The sequence below is a fragment of the Scyliorhinus canicula genome, chromosome 10 (assembly GCF_902713615.1).
Source record: "Scyliorhinus canicula chromosome 10, sScyCan1.1, whole genome shotgun sequence".
Classification (NCBI taxonomy): domain Eukaryota; kingdom Metazoa; phylum Chordata; class Chondrichthyes; order Carcharhiniformes; family Scyliorhinidae; genus Scyliorhinus; species Scyliorhinus canicula.
The window spans coordinates 108,610,577-108,633,286 of record NC_052155.1 but is presented as its reverse complement, the minus strand read 5'-3'; the positions used below and the strand labels follow the sequence as shown (position 1 = coordinate 108,633,286).

Genomic DNA, 22,710 nt, shown 5'->3' with positions numbered 1-22,710 from the left:
GCCTACCACCACAAATTCAGCTCTCACTTCACACATCTAACCTTGCTCCCTGTTTTCACCGTTTAAATGAATAGCCTCTAGTTACAACTGGTCCACCACCTCAACTGATCTATCTGAATGTTATCTATGCCCTTCATATTTTTGAAGATCTGAATCAGATCCCTTAAAGGTATGTTCCTCTCAGGTAACTGTCCGTGTGGAGTTTGCCCATCATCTCCGTGTGTGCGTGGGTTTCCTCCGGGTGCTCCAGTTTCCTCCCACAGTCCAAAGATGTGCGGGTTAGGTGGATTGGCCATGATAAATTGCCCTTAGTGTCCAAAATTGCCCTTGGTGTTGGGTGGGGTTACTGGGTTATGGGGATAGGGTGGAGTTGTTGACCTTGGGTAGGGTGCTCTTTCCAAGAGCTGGTGCAGACTCGATGGGCTGAATGGCTTCCTTCTGCACTGTAAATTCTATGATGTGCAGGGTAGGTGGATTGGCCTCGTTAATTTGCCCCTTAATTGGAAAAAAATAATTGGCTACGCTAAATAAATTATTTATTTTTTAAAAAGGTATGCTCCTCGAGCATATCCAAACACAAGGCATGTATTCTGTATCCATGGCTCAGTGCGCTCAGCCAGGAGATCATCCTTGTTGCCTTTGTCGCCATCTCTTTAGAAGAGAGAGAATGCACTTGACTGTAGCCGGCTCACCAAAACTTTCAATAACCATAACTGACCAAGTTTCTATTATTTCCTTCCATCTGTGCATTTCTTTTGCTTCAGTGTGCCAAGTGCATAACTACACATTTAACCACACGGAAGAATATTCTGGTCCATTTTTCCAACCTGTCAAATCTAGTTTGGGACAAAAAATATTTATCGGTTAAGCTTAATTTACATGACTAAAATGTATTTTAGGTTTACAATCTATTCCATATGTTTTTAAATATTGTGTACTGATGTTGAGTATTATAACAAATACAGCAATTTTCTTTTAAGTGTTTGCAGTGAAGCTCTCAGCTACTTCCTGACACTTACCTCAGAAAGTCACCGGGAAGCCTGGACCAATCTCCTACTCCTTTTTTTAACTAAAGTTCTTAAAATAAATGACGAACGGGTAAGAATCGGAATTAAATTGCCTATTTATGCATGCATTAGACTTTTTAAACTTGTGTCTTTTGTTATTGATCACAAAGTGAACATTATTATTTAATGCAAAGTGTGTCTTTTAAAAAATATATATTTGTACTAGAATCAGCCAGTAGTTTTATATTTTTTCAATTTACTCTTGCCTGTCTTGCCCTGAATTTTAGCTTTTTGTTTCCTTTTGAAAGAATCTACAAGCCTAAATTATAACTCAGTAATTTCTTTAAAAACACATTTCACTGCTTTCTAAATTTTAATAACATACCTTATTATGCAGTTTCAAACACTGTTAAACTTGCAGTATTAAAGTGTTGGCATTTGGCTGGTAGCATGCACTTTTTTTATCAACCTGTAATTACCTGTTTTGTATTTTAGATGATGTTATCGAAGCTAACTTGTGATCTCCCTCACTGTTCTGAAATGTGTCAAATTCTGACTCATTTAATTGTTCAAATATGTGTCGAAAATCTGCAAAATGTTTTGTCAGGTTATATGGTACAAACTGACCAAATAGATATCAAGCCCCTTTCAGCATTTAGCCCAAAGAGAAGCAAGGCTTTTCCTCTAGGAGGAAATGCTGATGTTTAAGCACAACAAGGACTTCAAAACATATGGATCAGAGTTTGAGAGACTAAGTGCTGACGTTGGGACTGAATGGGAGTGGGTCCAACTGCTGGAACCATTCAGGACATGCTAATGGGCCAGCACTCGCGCCACGTGGAACAGCGTGATTCATTGGGGCCAGGAATGGCACTCGAGAGACTGACAAGGTGCTGCTGCATATAAGCACTCCGCACTCCACACACTCTCATTCCAGCCAAGATGGCACCCCGGAGAGCGGGACTCAGTTTCATGGATGACAAGCTTGAGATATTGCTGGATACCGTGGCGGAGAGGCGGGACATCCTGTTCCCCAGGGTGGGAAGGAGGCTCCCACCAGCTGAAGTCAATCGGGCCTGGGCAGAGATGGTAGAGGCCGGTGGTGGGGCGTTGGCCTCACCACAAGGACTAGACAGCAGTGCCGAAAAAAGGTGCACAACCTCAGGGCAGCCAGGCTGAGTCACCAGCTCTGTGCCTCTGGCACCATCCCTGTCCCCACTCCCCCACCCAATGCAGCCACCACCTCCCTGGCACTACACCCATCCCACACACTCCACATGCGGCCCCCACCAGGTGGATCAGGGGGCAACACTGGTTGAGGAAGGAGAACCCTCCCAGGCCAGCCAGGGTGAATCACCACCACCGCGCTCCTGGCACCACCCCACACCACACTCCCGGAACCCAATCCCACCCGCCGGCAATCTGCTCACACCCCACCCTGCACTTGGCCCGCCATGACCGAGTGCGCTGCACACACAGGTCACTAGCTGCAGACTCCCTGAGCTGCCCACTTCCAAGTGTGTCTCGCTGTGCATTACCTATCTTCTCTTTCCCCCCCCAGGAGGATAGCCCACAGCCACTGGAAGCGGGAGAATGGGAGAAGACCAAAGGGGGCTGGACAGACCTGAGACCTCTCATCGTCTCAGAGCAGAGGATGATGGACATGGTTGGCGGGGTGGGATAGGGGCAGAGATGGAGGTCGGCATGGGACAACCAAGTGAGCCTCCAATGCGTTGCAATGTCCCTATGACACATGAGTCACCCCTCCCCAAGATCTCACCATGAGTCTCGTCACCAATGATGCGCCTGGTTGCTGCATGGGCATCGTTGTAGCGGTTCTCCGCATCGGTCTGGGGTCTCCGGACAGGGGCCATAACTATGACTGCAGTGGATAACCCGTTTGTCGCCCAAAGAGCCAACTCCTCACCTGAGGGAGCGCTTCAAAGAGGTCAGGAACCGATGAGTGTGCCAGGACGAATGCATTGTGCATGCTGCCTGACTACAGGGTGTGGCCGTGCATGATGTGCAGCAGGTGGTCACACACCAACTGCACTTTCAACAAGTGGAAGTCTTGCCTATTGACGAAGGGCACCCCCTCATGCACTGGTGTCCATAGGGGTACATTAATTCCATCTATCACCCCCTGAATCCCACTGCCCGTGCAACCTGTGGGCTCAGTCTACATTGAAGTTAATATAGTGTGCCACCCAGGCATATAGGGCATCCGTGACAGCGCGGATGCACCTGTGCACAGAGGTCTGCGATATCCGAGATTGGTCCCTCCTCGGCACCTGGAATGAACCCGTGGCGTAAAAGTTCAGGGCGATTGTCACCTTGATGGCCACCGGGAGCGGGTGTCCTCCCCCATACCCCCACTTTTTCAAGTGTGCCATCACCTGGCAGGGATGTCGCAGAGTCTTGTCGGCGTCACACTCAATACAGCAGGTCCTCGAAAGACAGGTGCTGCCTATGTACATGGTGCCTGATGCGGTGCCTCCTTCCCACCTCCTCCTCAGCTTGTTGGGCGCCCAGCTCTCCAATCTCACGCACTGGCCCCTGCTCCTCTGTGGCAGGTCCCTGTTCTGCAGGGTCCCCCCCAAGCAGCTCCTGCAGCCTCTTTGCATCCACGAGGGCTACCGTGACCAGACAGATATCAACCATTCCTGGCTAGACACCCGAAATCCATTGTCTGCAGGGGCTATGGGCAGACATGTTAGCATGGTACGTACTCCCGTGTCCACCCAGGTTTGACAGGCTATGCACTGGTCCTGGTGTGCACTGCAGCCCCTGCCCTCACATGTCCTCCCCCTCCCAAACCTGACCATTCCCCCTGTGCCTTCCGCACAGTGCCCCTGGCCCCGTCGGTGGTGGGGGTGCTCTAACCGCGCCATCCATCCCTGTTCTGTGGGAGGGGTCACCGTGGGCCACCGACCAGCGCCTTGCTTGGTGGCATGCACAGGCAAGGCCCATGGATGGGCTGCGCATCCGTTGGGACCGTATCTGTAGTGTGCTGTGGGCACTCTGCAACGTACGGGTTGTGCCTACCTGTCCAGGGGCAGGGGTACAGTGGGCAGGCGGGGCTTGGTGATGACCAATGGCCCTGCAGGGTGAGCTAGCTGATAGTACCACTGGTGCGGCACCTGCCCAGAGAGGGGCAGTGTGCCAGGGTGGGTGCCAAAGGCAATGGTACATGCGTCTGCTATACGATGTGCTCTCTGCTCCTCCCCTGCTTCCCCCGCAGTGGAGCAGCAGCTGGGATGGATGCGCTGAGGAGTGCCAGTACTCGGTGGTCCACTGGCTGCGCTAAACAAGGCCCATCCCGTTGGTGAGGTGGCTGGGGTCTGAGGGTTCCTGGGGGGGGGGTGGCCTGAGGGAGTGGGGGGGGGGGGGGGCGACCCATACGGCCAGTGGCACATTTAAGGGACGCAGTTGGCAGAGTGCGCAACCAGATGGCGGCCTTGTGGGCTGTGGAAATGGAGATCAGTGCCCGGACACCCCGATCTCGGGAGGGACACCCCAAATCCACAGCCCATCTCCTGGCGTCCCCTCTGTACTGACTAATGTTGCATCCCCCTCCCCCCAGCCAGCGGTACAGCTGTCAGCCCACTGTTGCGCCTTTGGAAACATTTCTTACATCCTCTCAGCAGCCACCGTGACCGATCCCCGATTTTAAATGCCACAAGTGAACCACGCCGGCGTCACATCCGTCTGGCTGGGGACTACTGGATCAGGCCCATTAGTGATATGTTAAGGTGGGCTGCTGTACGTTTTGCATGCCCACGCCAGTGAGGGGCATGGAATGTGTTCATGCCGCCAACGAGGTGCTGGAGCATGACATTCAGTTGGGTGCTTGCCACCGATTTTGATTTTTGGCTGACACCCGATTCTCTCCCTGATTCGCAATTCTGGCATTGCTGGGTGGAGAATCGCATCCATGTACTTTAGAATATATGGCAGACTTTCTGTAAGATGAACAATTGAAAGATAATGGGTGTGATTCTCCATCCCACCGCACCTGTTTTCTGGTGCAGCGTCCCACCGGCAGCAGCAGGATCCTCTGTCCCACAGCCGGCCAATGGGGTTTTCCATTGTGCGCCCCCACGCCATCAGGAAATCTGTGGGCGTGAGTGCGCTGCCGGCGAAGCAGAGGATTCCGCCGATGGAGAACCCCACTCAATGTATTTTAAATTGGGATAGGATTCTTTCTTCAACAAAATTTGCAAGCTTTTATTTTAATCTCCACTTATTTTCAATACTTCTATCCCTTATATACCTTTCAGTTGTTTAACCTACAAGAAAGTCCATATTGTGCTGAAACATCAGTCTTTCCTCAGAGGGAATGCAGAACAATTATAAATCATGAAGAGAGAAGAGATGTATCAGAGAGAATCATTGTTACTCCCTGAGCTATTTTTAAGACATTAGTGTCATGATTTATATGTTCTGTGGTAACATTGAGTTTGACCTAAGCCAGTTATTCACAGATTTCTCAAAGAATAATGCAATCGCAATCCCACAAGGACCAGAGAAATATCCAATATTCCTGCCTAATGATGTAGAATTTATATTATTTAACCACCAAAAACCAGTGGCTTTGACTAATACACATGTTGAATCTATATTTCGCCACTAATGTTTACAAGTATGTTTTATCTGTTTAGCTGTAATGGCATTGTGCACTATTGACATATTTAACAAATTTTGTTTTCAGCATTTACCTGCAGACCATTATTTAAAATGTAAAATGGCCATCTGGACTTGTTGAAATTACGCAGAAACTGTTAAGGTTAGGTGCTTTTAAGAATTCTAAATCAAAGAACACAATCTGGCTATGCACTAAGGCAATTGACATGACAGCAAATAGCCCCATTGGGGAAGAAAGTGAACCAGAGTAATGAATTATTTAAAAAATAAAATTTTGAGGATGCTGGAAATCTAGAATAAAAATAGAAAATGGTGGAAAAATTCAGCAGTTCGGACAGCATCTGTGAATACTAACGCTTAGAATCCAGCATGACTTCTTTAGAATTGAAGAAGATTCATGTCGGACACAAAACTCTTGTTTCACTCTCCAAAGATCCTGACAGACCTGCTGCTATTTGCAGCATTTTATGTTTTTAGTCAATAATTTTATTTATTTACAAACATTCACTTCAGTCCAGCCAATAACCATCCAATTTAACTAACAAAACAAACATTCTTGTTCCTTTTACCCATCTTTGGATTCTCCTCACCAGAATCAATGCAATTGATCTAATTATGGGACAATATATGAGAAAGGTCAACGGTGGATAACCACCAGTTTCTAATTATTTGTTTTTGAACTTGTTTGGTTGAACAAATAATTTACTTGTTTCAAAAGATGAAACATTGATATGCCTCTGACTAGACTACATTTGTAATCATCATTTTTAACATTGTCATGAAATTTGCTCAACCTTGAAGATGAAGTTCATTTATTCCTCCAATGTTTTGATGCCACAGTTTGTTTTGTCAGAATATGAGACTTGCACTCCTGATTGTTAAAAAATCGAGTTGCCGTAAGAGATGCTAAGTAGTTTCTTCATAGGAAAGGGGGAAGAAAATGGTAAATGTTGAAAATAATCAGCAGGCCATGTAGCATCTATGGAGCGAACAGATATGTTTATATATAGGATGCAGACCCTTTCTCAAAATCATTGTACAAACATCTCCGATGGGTCTGTGTTACAAAAAACTGTACAGCACAGTATTACGGGCCAGGGTTTGAAGAACCCCAAAGTGTATCATGGAGTTCACCTGACCCACAACTTTTAATAGATTGTGGTTATGGGGAGCACACGGCCCACTCTACAGGTGTGATGCAACAGAGATCTAAAGTACTTTTAAAACAAAACAATGTTTATTCTATGAATCCAGTTAACATTTTATAAACACACAGTAAACATCTTAGCAACTATCAACTCAAATACTCCCCCCCCCCCCCCAAAGAATATAGTACTCTATAAGTAGCCCTTAATCTTTCCGAGCAACATCCATAAGACAAATACCTTCCTTAACAAATATATCAGATTTAAATTCTTTACTGAGAGCAGTTATCAATTTTAAATTAGAAGTGCTCTGAAGACATTCTTTTCATACAGAGAAATCAAAATTACATCTTGTTTGGCTGGATGCAACTCCAACGAAAACTAAACACACACTGTAGCTGCCAGCTCAAAAACGCAACTCAAAACAGACAGACAGCCCAGCTCCACCCACACTCTGACATCACCGCAGCTATTTGATAAACACCCCTTTCTTAAAGGTACTCTCCCATGACAACAGGAACAGGCCCTTTGGCCCTCCAAGCCTGCGCCAATCACGATGCCGGTCTGAACTAAAACCTTCTGCACTTCCGGGTTCCCTGTCCATCTCTTCCCATCCTATTCATGGATTGATCAAGATGCTTCTTTGGATAATGCCACATTGGATACAATGTGTTCCGGCAAACTCAATGCCCGGCCTTGAAATCAAGATTGCAAAAGCCTGGCAGCCAGCTCTCAAATTTGACAGGGAATTCGCCTTGGCTCCCCTTAGAAGACCAGGTGCACAAATACTCCTCGTCCGGCGCAATTTCTCCGAATTGATCAGGTATTCGACATATCATACAACAGGATTTTGAAGGACTAAAGGCAAACCCCCACCGTGGAGATTGTCCTATTGACTGACAGGATTCTCTTTTTTATCCATTCTCTTAAGTATATCTTGCAGTTCATCATGTGGTCGCTAACAACATGCGCCAAGGTTTCACGCCCTAGCACTCTAAGCACAACAGAAACACAGTTGGAACTTAACCACACATTCAAATACCTTTGTCCAGCATGAATCTACCTATAGGTTTTACCCTTCCAGGCACAGAAACATTAAATTAAACTAACTTAGCACTATGCTTTATTTCTAATGTTTACCAATGCAATTATAAATCCCATAAAACTTGTTTTTCCGAACAACTGAATGTTAACTTGTCTGTTTTTTTGTTGACGAACAAATTGAGAGTATACAACACCAAATAACAATGTTATTGGTGAAGAATGAGACCTATAATAATGGTTGAGGCATAGTTGCTGTGTTTATTTTTAAAATGTCCTGAGGTGAAGTGAGTATTTTGGAATAAATAGCACCAGGGACTAATTTGATTAACTCACTTGTTGACCTGAATTCCCCTAATATATAACTGTGACAATGGTTGAGCCCTGATGTAAGATTAATGTGGAAATTAATGATTCTTGGTTATTTATAAATGATATTTATAACATTTGACAATTCAAATATTACACCAAGGAGCCTGTGGAGCACTAGCACCTGAAGACGTATCTCTACAAATTGATAATGTAAATTTGACACTTATTTAAGGAAATCTCAACATATAAAATAACACTCAATTGTAGGCTTCATTTGAAAAATAATACAAATTTAAAGTAATTTTCTGTATTTCATCTCTGAATTCCTTTTTTAATAAATAATTTTATTGAGGTATTTTTGGTATATAAAACAATGACATTGTATAGTACCGTACAAAAGGAAAAGCAAATAACACATAGTGCAAACCATAACTCCATTCTCGCAAGGACCTGCCGAAAGCACCCCTTACTCTACTCTACCCTAGCTCTCCACCCCCCCCCCCCCCCCCCCCCACTGACGATTAATTCTCCGCAAAGGAGTCAATGAATGGCTGCCACCTCCGGGCAAACCCCGATAGTGAACCTCTCAAGGCGAACTTAACTTTCTCTAGACCAAGAAAGCTCGCCATGTACAATAGCCATGCTTCGGTCTTCGGGGGCTTTGTGTCCCTCCATGACAAAAGTATTCGTCGCCGGGCTACCAGGCAAGCAAAGGCCAGGATGTCAGCCTCCTTCTCCTCCTGGACTCCCGGGTCCCCCGACACCCCAAAGATTGCCACCTCAGGACTCATTACCACCCCAGTTTTCAAAACCCGGGACATGATGTCCGCGAATCCCTGCCAGTACCGCCTGAGTTTAGGGCGCGACCAGAACATGTGCACGTGATTAGCCGCCGCATCTGGTGCACTTGTCCTCCAACCCGAAGAATTTACTCATCCGGGCCACCATTATGTGGGCCCGAGGCACGACCTGAAACTGGATCAAACTGAGCCTGGCGCATGTTGCAGTCATGTTTACTCTGCTCAGAGCTTCTGCCCAAATACTGTCCTCCATCTCCACACCCCCCCCCCCCCCCCCGAGTTCCTCTACCCACTTAAGCTCCAGGTCCTCAGTCTGTGTATCCTCTGCTCCCATTAGTTCTTTGTAAATATCTGAGACTCTGCCCTCACCTACCTCTCCCCTAGAAACTACCCTGTCCTGCCTCCCCTTTGGCAGGAGGCGTGGGAAGGACGGCACCAGCCTGCGCACAAAATCCCGCACCTGTAAGTATCTAAAGTCATTCCCTCCCGCCAGCCCAAACTTCTCCAACGCCCTTATGCTCGGGGAGCTCCCTTCCAAGAACAGATCACCCACCCTTGCAAACCCCGCCCTCCACCACAGTCGATACCCACCGTCCATGTTCCCCGGGGCAAATCAGTGATTGCCGCAGATTGGGGTCCACACCGATGCTCTCACTTCCCCTATATGCCTCCTCCACTGGCCCCAGATCCAAAGAGCCGCCACCACTATAGGGCTGGTTGAGTACCGCGCCGGCGGGAGCGGCAGAGGCGCCGTAACCAGGGCAGCCAAACTGGTGTCCCTGCACGAAGCAGCCTTCATCCATTCCCAGACCGACCCCGTGCCCACCATCCATTTCCTTATCATCGCTATGTTGGCCGCCCAGTAGTAATTGCTCAAGTTCGGCAATGCCAGCCCCCCTTCCCCTCTGTTCCTTTCGAGTATCACCTTCCTCACCCGCGGGGACTTCCCCGCATAGACAAATCCCAGGATAATTTTATTCAGTCTCTTAAAGAAGGACCTCGGGATGAAAATGGGGAGACACTGAAATATGAACAAGAATCTCGGGAGAATCGTCATCTTAACAGTCTGCACCCTCTCCGCTAGTGACAGCGGGAGCACATCCCAACTCCGAACCTCCTCCCTCATTTGTTCCACCAGTCGGGACAAGTTTAGCTTATGCAACTTTCCCAAGTCCCGTACCACCTATATCCCCAAGTATCTGAAGTTTTCTCCTACCAGCCTGAACGTCAACCCCTTCAGCCTACTCTCTTGCCCCCTCGTCTGAATTGCGAACAACTCGCTCTTAGCCATGTTCAATTTATATCCTGAAAACCGGCCAAATTCCCTCAGGGTTTCCATGATACCGTCCATCCCCGCCATTGGGTCCGATACGTATAACAGCAGGTCATCCGCGTATAACGAGACTTTATGTTTCACTCCCCCCGGACACCTCTTTCCAGTCCCTTGAAGCTCTCAGAGCAATTACCAGGGGCTCTATGGCCAGCGCGAACAGCAGTGGGGAGAGAGGGCAACCCTGTCTTGTCCCATGGTGTAGTCTGAAGTAATCTAATGTCATCCTGTCGTCCTTACACTAGCCTTCGGGGCCTGATATAACAGCCTAACCCAGTCAATGAACCCCTCTCCGAACCAAAACCGTCCCAGCACCTCAGGACCCAGATAGTCCCACTCGACCCGGTCAAAAGCCTTTTCCGCATCCATAGCTACCACTATCTCTGCCTCCCTGCTACTCTTTACGAACCCGGTTTGGTCCTCCGCAATTACGTCCGGTACACAGTCCTCAATTCTAGTCGTCAAGATCTTGGCCAGTAACAGCGTCTACATTGATCAGATATATCAGCCTGTAAGACCCACAAGCCTCCGGGTCTTTATCCCGTTTCAGAATAAGCGAAATAGTGGCCTGTGACATCGTCGGGGGTAGAACCCCTCTGTCTCTTGCCTCGTTAAAAACCCTGACCAGAACCGGCCCCACTGTCTCGGCAAACTTTTTATAAAACTCCACCGGATACCCATCTGGCCCCGGGGCTTTTTCGACTGCATGACCTTCAGGCCCCCCAATACCTCTTCGATCCTGACCAGGGCCCCCAGTCAGTCTACCAACCCCCTACCCACTCTTGGGAAGGTCAATCCGTCCAGGAATTGCCTCATCTCCTCCGGTCCCCTGTACAGCTTACTATAAAAGTCCCTAAACACCTTGTTCAGCCCTGCCGGGTCCCCCACCAGATTTCCCTCCCCATCCGCTATCCTTCCTGTCTCCCTAGCCGCTTCTCTCTTCCATAGTTGTTGCGCGAGCATTCTGCTGGGCTTCTCTCCATGCTCATATATCAAGCCTTTTGCCTTTCTAAGCTGCTCTACGGCCTTGCCTGTAGTCAGCACCCCGAATTCGGCCAGCAGCTTCTGTCGTTTCCTGAGTAACTCTGGCCTCGGGGACCCCGCGTAGCTCCTGTCCATCCGTAAAATTTCCTTAACCTGTCGGTCCGTTTCTGCCCTGTCTCTCCTGTCCCTATGAGCCCGGATTGAGATCAGCTCCCCGCTCACCACTGCCTTCAGTGCCTCCCAGAGCACCACCGCTGAGACTTCTCCGGTATCATTTACCTGCAGGTAATTCTGAATGCATCTCCTGAGTCTCACACACCGCCTCGTCCGCTAGCAATCCAGCTTCCAGCCTCCATTGTGGGCGCTGAAAGCAATCCTTACAAATCTGTTGATCTACCCAGTGCGGAGCATGGTCTGATATGGCAATTGCCGAATATTCTGCCCGGCCAGCAAGTCCCTACTCATGACAAAGAAATAAATTCTGGACTGAATTCCTATTTTTAATACTTAGCACTATCTTGTATCCAGGTTAAACAGCTGAGTAATATATATTTGATGCCCATTTCCAGCCTATCTTTAATCCTCATTGACCTGAAACGCAAGTGCCTACATGCTTACCCATCACAGGGCGGCATGGTGGTTAGCACAGCTGCCTCATAGTGCCAGGGACCCAGGTTCGATTACGATCTCAGGTCACTGTCTGTGTGGAGTCTGCACGTTCTCCCCGTGTCTGCGAGGATTTCTTCGGGGTGCTCCGGTTTCCTCCCAGTCAAAAGATGTGCAGGTTAGATGGATTGGGCACGCTAAATTGCCCCTAGGTGGGGTCACGGAGGTAGGGTGGTCGGTGCATGCTTGATGGGCCAAATGGCCTCCTTCTGCACTGTATAGATTCTATGAATACCCATTGAACTGGACTCTTTTTTTTTGTAAAGCGCATTTATTAAGATGGAATAACAACAACGGAATATTAATGAATGTACCCGTGCAGGTGAAATGTACAAAATATTACTACATTAAGACTGACTGCCGATATAAAACATCAGAAAAATAGAGGTCCGGCTTTTCAAACTAGATAGAAAAAAAGTTGGGTGGTGGGGAGGGTTAGAAGATTTTATGCCAATTGGAAGCTGAACACAAGGTATTGGTATATTAGACTTTGGTTCCAAAAGAGAAAACTGTAATTAGAAAGGAAAATAATGGTGGAAGATTCAGTCACGATGAAGCACTAAGGATATTGATTGTGACAGCTTAAAATATGGCTAGAAATATTGTGTAACGATATGGGCATTTTTTCAATATTTTAATTAGCTATCCTTTCTCTTTATTTTCTTTCCAGTTCAAGGCCCATGCATCAAAATACTACCCCCTTTTGTGTGAAATTATGCAATTTAATCTGATTCCTGAATTGAGAGCTGTTCTACGCAAATTTTATCTCCGCATTGGTATAGTCTTTAAGATATCTCATCCTTCGGACCAAGAGCATGGATCCACCAAGCAGTAATGATGACTGACATCTTAGCTAAGGCGTTCTGTTTATAAATCTGAAAAGGACCAGGCTGCAGTTGGCTACTTTGACTCACTCACTCCTGCCTCGATCCTTTCTTGATCTTTTTGTAAAGGATGGTGCTTTAACTCTGTTGGTTTGCAACCTGCCTAAAAGATGCAGATGAGTGAACTGTAATCTTAGTTTAAAATGCTCTATTCCATTGAATTAATTATCTGAATGATTCAAGGCAAAGATTGAGTGCTGACACATGCTGAGCATGGAATTGGCATTTCATGGTTTGGTCACATTTTGAAATACAGTTTGGTGTGGAGAAGAACGCTGTGACTTAAACTCAAACATGGACAGGATGCAGTGCATATTGTACAGTAGAGAAAATATTTAAATGAGTACTGTAGTTTAAACTTCTGGGCAGAAGAATTTGACGCCACGAGTAATATATATGCTATAAGGGAAATCTAATCGTGTAGCATCTCACAGGCAGGTTGGAAGGTATAATTAAATTGCAATTCCTACAGATACGAGGAAAGATCAGTTGAACGTAACTATTTTTTTCTTTGCACAACTCATGACCATTAAAGATACAATGACCATCCTTCTGTGAAATCTGTTGTACAGAGATACAAATCTGTAAAATACAATATTAACACTATGTAATTCTTCCAGAATGGGTTTCTTATATTTCAATATTTTATGTTGACTTGTTGCAGTCACAGCTACTTTATTGTTCATTGTGTGCACTGGGTTGTTTTGCTTTTGACTTTGTGATTTATTTTTACATTTTCTTTAACGTTGCTCATGCAGTTGTAACGGAGCCTGGGATGTATGGACAATTATTAGAGGAAAGATGCACTAATGTAATTAGTGGAGTGGTTACCCTGTCAATAAAGGTAAGTTTTCCCCGAACTGTATATTACAGACTAGGGCCTATTATTAAAAAAAAAGGATTGATCTTGTCAACTGGAACTTGAATCACTGCAGGTTGATCTGAGGTGCATTTGCACTGACATAAAACTGTCTCCATGTTTGATGTAGGTTCTGCTGTCTGTGAATAAAATTTGATGTTAAATTAAATATATGAATGATGAATCAGTTTAGGGTTGGGATAATGAAATATACTGAAATCTAATTATTAAGAAGCTGTGAACTGGGCTTTAATAAAAATGAAATGGATACACAGAGTTCCAAGCATTCCTCGTCACTGTGGATGTAGAAAATAAATATTTGGAGAAGGTTAAAATGTATATGGTACAGACATGTAAAGTTTTCTATGTAAAAAAATATGTACAACTTTCTGTACAATATTGGTTATCATCTGGCATACTCTAATCAGGTCATGGCTCAATAAAGTTTTTGAACTCTCTTTTACCAGTGCAGTCCTTCTTTGATTACCGGTATCCAGAAAGAGGAAAGGGTTGCAGGATGTGCTAAAATAAATAGCAAAATGTTCTTCCAAGGATTTTAATGGTAAAAGATTAGTGAAGGATGGAATGCGGCCCATAAGGGAGAAGCAGGGTAAACTGCTCACTAAAGCGGAGGGTATGGAAGTGGTACAAAATGAGTACTTTGCTTCTGTCTTTACCAAATTAGAGGATGGTGACAATGGTCCAGTTGAAAATGTGGGTGTTGAGCAACTGAGCAGTATAGTTTTAAAGAAAAAGTGCTAAAAAGACTGGCAGGCACTCCAGGTAAATAAGTCGCCAGGCCTGGTTGGGGTGCATCCTCAATTGCTAGAGAGAGGTAAGGGTGCATAGTGCGGACCCTCTCTGAACATAGAATTAATCCCGGGGGACTGTATTGGTTATGAAAGTGGCAACGGATAACCCAGGAAACTACAGACCTGTCAGCTTGACATCAATAGTGGGAAAGCTGATGGAGGCCACAATATGGGATGAGATAAATAAGTTAATATTAGACGATCAACATGGCTTTGTCGAGGGCAGGTCATGTCTGACAAATTTAATTGAGTTCTTTGATGAGGTGACACAGGCAGTAGTACCATGGATGTTGTATATTTAAACTTTCAGAAAGCATTTGATACAGTGCCACTTGGCAGGTTGGTTAGCAAATTAAAAATGTTTGGGATTGATGGGTCCATGGCAGCATGGATTAGACGTTGGGTAAGAGATAGGAAACAGGGTAGGTATAGATGGGCATTTCTCAGACTGGAGACGAGTTGGAAGTTGTGTTCCCAGGGCTCATTGTAGGGACCCTTGCTTTTTCTGATTTACATTAATAATTTAGAAGTGGGTGTGGAGGGCAAAATCTCTAAATTTGCAGATGATACTAAAGGAGAACAGTGAATTGTGAGGATGATGCTGAGCGACTTCAGAGGGACATTGACAAGTTGGCCAAATGGGCAGACACCTGGCAGGTGAACTTCAATGCAGCGAAATGTGAGGTAATGAATTTTAGTAGAAGAAACATGGGGAGACAACATAGGCTCAATGGTACAACTTTGAGAGGAATACAGGAGCAGAGGTTCAAGTGCATAATTCTCTGAAAGTGGCCAGGCAAGTTGAAATCGTTGCCAGTAAGGCTGGATTGCATCCCTGGGTTTATAAATAGAGGCATAGAGTATAAAAGGAAGTGAAGTTGCACCTCTACAAATCATTGGTCAGAACTTGGAATATTGTGTTCAGCTCGGGAATCTTATTTAAGGAAGGATGTTCAAGCCCTGGAGAGAGTGCAGAGATTTACTAGAATGATAACAGGAATGAGGAATTTTAGATACAAGGAAAGATTTGTAAAAAGATTGAAACATTTGGAGAAATTGGGCTTGTTCTCCTTGGAGCAGAGAAGATTAAGAGATGACCTTATTGAAGTGTTCAACATTTTGAACAATTTTGACAGGGCAAAGAAGGATGTTCTGTTTCCACTAGTTGGTGTGTCAGTGATTTGGGGTCACAATTTCAAGATGGTCAGCAAGAGAGCTAGGAGTGAGATGAGGAGAAACTTCTTTACTCAGAAAGTTGTTGGGGTTTGGAATGCGCTGCCTGGGAGAGTGGATTCCATGGGAGGTTTCAAAAGAGAGCTGGATATATATTTGAAAGTGATGAATTTAGAGAGCTACAGAGATAGGGCTGGGGAATGGGACTAGCTGGGTTGCTCTTTTGGGAATCTGTGCAGACACGATGGGCGGAATGGCCTCCTGTGCTGTAAATAACAAACAAACTAACAAGTGGCTATCCATTTAATTTTAAGCAAGCAAAGGTTTGTTACTACCTGATGTCATCCTGGCTGATGAAAATATTGGACAAGTCAGATCCCAGAGTGAAACCTGGCTTGATACCAACATTTTTGTTTAGAAACAATGGAGGTAAATTACAAATCAAATTTACAAAAGTCTGTGATGAGCTTTTAACACGAAGAGTGAAACATTTATTAAATGAGAGAAAATTAACTCTATTACACTAGACAAAGACTGAAAACAAACACAAGATATTAACCCAGCAATATCTTTACCGAAACATAAACCAGTGAAGAATTATCACTAGCATGTCATACAAAGGTTCCTCATTTGGGACGAGCACATTTGCAAATGGTTTCCTTCCCATGAATTCCTGAGCATTTACTTGATGCTTTACAGTCAACTATTTGTTCCTAAGACCTTCCTCCCAAGAAATACAGGTGTCGGAATGTGGCGACTAGGGGCTTTTCACAGTAACTTCATTGCAGTGTTAATGTAAGCCTACATGTGACAATAAAGATTATTATTATTTAAAAAACACACTCTAAACTTAGTATTCCATAGGTCCCCCTGCTAAACTGATCACTTTACTGTGTTCCATAACTGACTGTTCAGTCAACTCCTATCCAAAAAGTCTTGTCATGTTTTCTTCTCCCAAGAGCTTAAAATCCTTGTCTTCACATGCTGTCTTTTTTCTGTGTCTTGTGTCCCTGGACCATTGTCACTCGGCAACAGAAATGTTTATTTTTATTTTGTGCTTCCTCCCTATCACTAACCTCTTAATCCCTTTACCTTCAGGGGTTCTGAAACCTTGTTAAAAATTCATATATGATATACAAACAAACCCAAAAGACCTGACCTTTCAGTCAAGGGTGCATTCAAACGTCCAGGCATCAAGGCTCACAAACAACCCTAACCTTAAAATAAAACTGAAACTGCCTTATCTTTCTTAACACTCAAGCATATCTATACACATGTGCTCAAAATGAGGTTTACAATTATCAATAAAATGATCTTTATTGTCACAAGTAGGCTTACATTAACACTGCAATGAAGTTACTGTGAAAAGCCCCTAGTCGCCACATTCTGGTTCCTGTTCAGGTACAGAGGGAGAATTCCGAATTCTCAGCTGGTACGGGAATTGAACCCGTGCTGCTGGCCTTGTTCTGCATCACAAACCAGCTATCTAGCCCGCTGAGCTAAACCGAATGAGGTTTATAATATTATTATGGTATGGACTGTCATTAAATTTCGGTTAAAATGATGGGGGTCATGTGGCTTCCTGCCTGATAACAGGTATTGGGAATTTTAGATACCGTGGGCAGCACGATAGCATAGTGGTTAGCACAGTTGCTTCACAACTCCAGGGTTACAGGTTCGATTCCCCGCTGGGTCACTGTCTGTGCAGAGTCTGCATGTTCTCCCCGTGTGTGCGTGGGTTTCCTCCGGTGCTCCGGTTTCCTCTCACAGTCCAAAGATGTGCAGGTTAGGTGGATTGGCCATGCTAAATTGACCTTAGTGTCCAAAAAAGGTTAAGTAGGGGTTGCTGGGTTATGGGGATAGGGTATCTAAGTGGGCTTGAGTGGGTTGCTCTTGTAAGGGCTGGTGCAGACTCGATGGGCCGAATGGCTTCCTTCTGCGCTGTAAAAATTCTATTCTAACGAGACTGGCTAAGTCAACGGACCAGCTGAGCTAGGTGCAAAGTTCTCTCACCCGGGAACAAAAGGCAAGGGCAGCTGCGCTAACAGTTGATAGACTTGCCAGCTCCAAGTATTTGGGGCAGAAGAGAAAAGAACACGTATAGTGTGGTCAGCAGAGTGAAGGGTGGCATGGTCACACGGTGGTTCGCACTATTGCTTACAATTCCAGGGTCCTAGGTTCGATTCCCGGCTTGGGTCACTGTCTGTGCGGAGTTTGCACGTTCTCCCCGTGTCTGCGTGGGTTTCTTCCGGGTCCTCCGGTTCCCTCCCATGGTCCAAAGATGTGCAGGTGAGGTGAATCGGCCATGTTAAATTGCCATTTGTGTCTGCGAAGGTTAGGTGGGATTGCTGGGTTACAGGTATGGGGTGGAGGTGTAGGCTTGAGTAGGGTCTTCTTTCCAAGGGCCGGTGTAGACATGACTGGCCGAATGGCCTCCTTCTGCACTGTAAATTCTATTCTATTCTAAGAGGCTGGAGGTTCCTTGGCTCCTACCAAAGTTGGATGCAGGAGGAAGTCCGTTTGAAAAAACTAATTCTGCAGTCTGTAATGAATCTTAAGGAATCCAGAATATTCATCCTGGCATGCCTAGAGGGAATATGAATCATCAGAGTGGGCTTTCCTGACCGTAATGGATTTGGGGAAACTCCAAAGGGAAGTGCCCAGAGACAGTCATTCGAAGTTACTACTGTACTCATGAAATGGAAAAACGTGGACCCATTAGAATCTGGAAGCAATGTTAGCTGTAAGGACTGTAATTCTGTGGAGAGTGTGATGTGTGGTCAGTATAAATGAGGAATGTTCTTTTGCAGTTTAAAGTATGATTTTGCCTACAAAAAGAAAATAGTGTATAGTCAGTAGTGCTTTTATTCATTTGTTACAGTTTGTAAAACATGAATACTTGTCATCTTTTTTAGCTATTAACTGGAAGTTTAAATTTAATTTTTAACATTATCAGTCTGTACAGACATCATTACATAATTATCTATTTCCTCTTTCCCTCAGCTGATGGGTCAGGATTCCTCCATGTTGAATACTACCTGGAAGAAGCAAAGAGTAGCAAGTTTAGAACATACTCTGTATCGCTTCTCGGCCTTTTGGTTAAGATCTGTTATATCTCTTGTGGGGACCATCAATTGGATTCAATTTGAATTGGTTTTTGGAGCAGGCAAGGAGCTGGATTAGGCGTTCGCCCCTGTCCACACTCTGAGCTCTGGCTTTGTAACTCTGAAAAAGTAAAAAAAAAAAGAACATACTCTGTGTAGGAGACTTCAGTTACCACTTCTAATGACTGGGCAGGCTGAGTCCTAAAGGTCACATCTGCCAGACTGAGCTTGGGAACAGGACACGTGGTGAGAGAACCAACCTGAGGGAAGAACTTACTTATCCTCATCTTCACCAGTCCACCTGTCACAAATGGATCTGTACATGACAGTATTGGCAGAAGAGACCATACACTTTCCTTGTGAGAACAAAGTTCTGTCTTCACACTGAGGACATATTCCATCATGTGTGACTCACTACTGTGCTAAATGGGATATATTTGGAGCGGATCTGGAAAATCAAAACTGGACATCCCTGTGGTACTGTGGACCATCAGCAGCAGACTTGTATTCCCCACAATAAATAACTTAATGACCCTGTATATGCCTCTACTATTACCATCAAGCCAGGGGAACCAACCTTGTTCAATGAGGAAAGTGGAAGAACATGCCAGGAGCAACACCAGTCAAACCTAACAATGAGGTGACAATCGGCGCAAGACGAGAGTGGCATTGTGGCACTGTGATTAGCACTGCAGCCTCACAGCACCAAGGACCCAGGTTTGATTGCGACCTTGGTGTATGAAGTCATTCAAGCCAATTTTACATTGCTTTATAAAAGCATTTAGGAACACAACGATGCCTCTCATTTTGAAATAGGCATGTTCTCCCCGTGTCTGCGTGGGCTTCCTCCCATAGTCCAAAGATATGCATGTTAGGTGGACTGGCCATGCTAAATTGCCTCCTCGTGTCCAAAGTTTAGATGGGGTTACGGGGATAGGCCGGGGGATTGAGCCTTAGGTAGGGTGCTCTTTCGGAGGGTCGGTGCAGACTCAATGGGCCAAATGGCCTCCTCTGCACTCTGGTCAGACCACATGCATGCCAAACAGCGCAAGCAGTATACTATTGACAGTGCTAAGGGATACCAGAATCAACTGATCTGACCAAAACTATGCAATCAGAACTTGTGCAGTAAGCTGTGCAATAAGAACTCACTCTGTGGGCAGCACGGTAGCACAGTGGCTTCACAGCTCCAGGGTCGTAGGTTCAATTCCCTGCTGGGTCACTGTCTGTGCGGAATCTGCACGTTCTCCCCGTGTCTGCATGAGTTTCCTCCGGGTGCTCTGTTTCCTCTCTCAGTCCAAAGATGTGCAGGTTAGGTGGATTGGCCATGCTAAATTGCCCTTAGTGTCCAAACGTTTAGATGGGGTTACGGGGATAGGTTGGAAGTGTGGGCTTAAATGGGGTGCTCTTTCCAGGGGCAAGTGCAGACTCGATGGGCCAAATGACCACCTCCTGCACTGTAAATTATATAAGTTGTAAATGGCATTGCACCGTTAAACTAACAGGAGGAAGAGGATCCATGAACATCCCCATCCTCAATCATAGTGGAGCCTGGCAGGGCATTGCAAAAAAACAAGTTTCAAATGTCTGCTAACAGCTTCAGCCAAAAGTAAAAATTGGATGATCAACCCCTGCTTGCTCCTGAACTCCCACCATTACAGATGACAGTGTTCACCCATTTGAATTTTCCAAGTGACATGAGAAAACAGCTGAGTTTCCACCCCCTCCGAAATGGCATAATCGTGTCGCACGCCATTGAAACTGCATTGGCGCGTCATCGGAGGGCCCACCCACAATGTTCTGCCCCCGATGGGGCCAATTTCCCAACCGCGTGGTTGACATGTGGCAGGAACCCGGCGTGGACACTCGGCTGGGATCCGTGCCACTGGCCGGGGTGTTGGGGTCTTCCGCGAGGGCTGTGGGGACTGGCCTGTGGGATCGCATTTGGCGGGTCGGGTCCGTGCATGGCCGGTGCCATGTTGCACGGTGCAATTGCTGCAAGTCGCCATATTGCGCATGCGCAGCCAGGGACCCAGCCATTCTCCAGTGGTTTTTGGTGCGGGAGCTTCACTCGGTGCTGCTGTTAACTCCTCACCGGTCCTGGAATTGGTGAGGTCGCGGTGCCAATAAAATGCACGCAAATTCTGTTTCAGCCGGCACTTAGCTGCTGAAATTGAGAATCCAGCCCCCCCCCCCAACCATCTTTAGCCAGCTCCCAGCCCATCAGTTGACTCTCAATAATCAGTAAAGTGAAACAGGGGTCATTTAGTGGTATCAGCAGCTCTTAGAAATGTTTACTTTGGATTCAGCCAGGACCACTGAGCTCCAGACTTCATTGTCAGTATAGTCCAAACATGGCAAAAAAAAATCCTGAATTCCAGAAGAGTTTCTCAGGGCAGTGTCTGCGGCCCATACATCTTCAACTGCTTCATTAATTAATTTGCTCCATCATAAGGTCAGGTCTGGGAATGCTCATGGTGATTGCACTCAATGTTTAGACTTCATGTGGCGACCATGGAGTGAGTAGTCTCACACAGGGCGGCTCTGACTTGAAGGCATACATAAAGCTGTTTTTATTAACCTGAAAACGGGAGAATTTTGACGGGAAAGGTAGGTGGTGTGTAGAATTTACCCCAGGAGTGGCATGTCTGCTGGTTATCAGACCCAACATAAGAAAGTGAAAGACCTGTCCAAGGAGCTGGAAGAGACCTGTGGCACAGTAACAATTGGAAAGATGGGCAGCATGGTGGCACAGTGGTTAGCACTGCTGCCTACACGTTGCGGACTCGGGTACGATCTTGGCCCCGTGTCACTGTCCGTGTGGAGTTTGTACATTATCCCCGTGTCTGCATGGGTTTCACCCCCACAACCCAAAAGATGTGGTTAGGTGGATTGGCCACACTAAATTGCCCCTTAATTGGAAAGAAATAATTGGGTACTCTAAATTTATTTTGAAAAAAGCAACTGGAAGGATGGCAGAGGGGAAAGAGTCATCGCAGGTTGGAAACTTCAGATGGAGCAGTGAATGGCATTTATTAAAAAGGAGTTTCCCCAACAAAGAAAGGAAATGCAGGAAGACAAATCGAAGGTCATCAAAGGACAGGTTGCACTCCTGAAAGGCTCAATGGAGAAGAGTCGAGAAATGTTTGGAGGCACAGGGTGGCAGATCTGTGAGATGAAGAAGGTGATGTCTGACTACAGTGATTGGGTGGTGGCATTGGAGGCAGAGATCGGGTTCCGGAGGGGAGAGGGGAGCCGTTGCAAGTCTTTAAGAGCAAAGGTAGAAGAGCAGGAGAACTGGTCAAAAAGGCCAGGATGTGTGTCAGGTATTTCACTTGGGGTCTGTCACAAAGTCTCAGGGGATGGCCATTTTGCTGAGTAACAAACGGGTTTGTAAGTGCGAAGGAAGTGCAGGACCCCGGTGGGAGATATGGGGTGTTGGAGGGGATACCGGTGGTGTTGGTGAATGTATACGCACTGAATTGGGATGATGTGGGGTTTGTGAGGGGCTGCTGGGATCGATTCCAGACTTGGCCACACACCAGTTGATTATGGGAGGGGATTTTAATTGTGTGCTGGAACCGAGGGTAGACAGGTCGAGCCCCAAGTCCTGCAGTTGGCGAAGGAGCTGGTAGGGTTTATGGAAAGGATGGGCATGGTGGACCCGTGGAGGTTCAGGAACTCGGGGAAGAGGGAATACATTTTCTCGCACGTGTACAAGGTTTACTCCAGAATCAATTTTTTGTGGGGAATCGTAGGTGTTGGGGGCAGAGTACATGGGGATAGTAATCTCGGACCATGCAGGAGGGGAGAGGGAGGGGGAGAGAGAGTGGAGGGAGGGGGAGAGAGTGGAGGGAGAGAGGAGGGAGAGAGTGGGGGGAGAGGAGGGAGGGAGGGGGGGAGAGGAGGGAGGGAGGGGGGAGAGGAGGGGGGAGAGGAGGGAGGGGGG

At 46.1% G+C, this 22,710-nt stretch overlaps 1 protein-coding gene across 9 annotated transcripts in view; it reads left to right on the top strand.

The window, feature by feature from the left end:
* Positions 1-14,135, top strand: part of arfgef1 (ADP-ribosylation factor guanine nucleotide-exchange factor 1 (brefeldin A-inhibited)) — a 280,401-nt gene extending 266,266 nt beyond the window's left edge. For all 9 annotated transcript variants that reach the window (XR_005462112.1, XM_038809540.1, XM_038809538.1 and 6 more), the window contains 2 exons: positions 981-1,098; positions 12,600-14,135. Coding sequence is in view for 8 of the 9 variants with exons in the window: in XM_038809540.1 (XP_038665468.1) it covers positions 981-1,098; positions 12,600-12,764 (283 nt within the window). In the remaining variant the exon portion in view is untranslated. The remainder of the gene's footprint in view (positions 1-980; positions 1,099-12,599) is intronic.
* Positions 14,136-22,710: the final 8,575 nt, after the last annotated feature.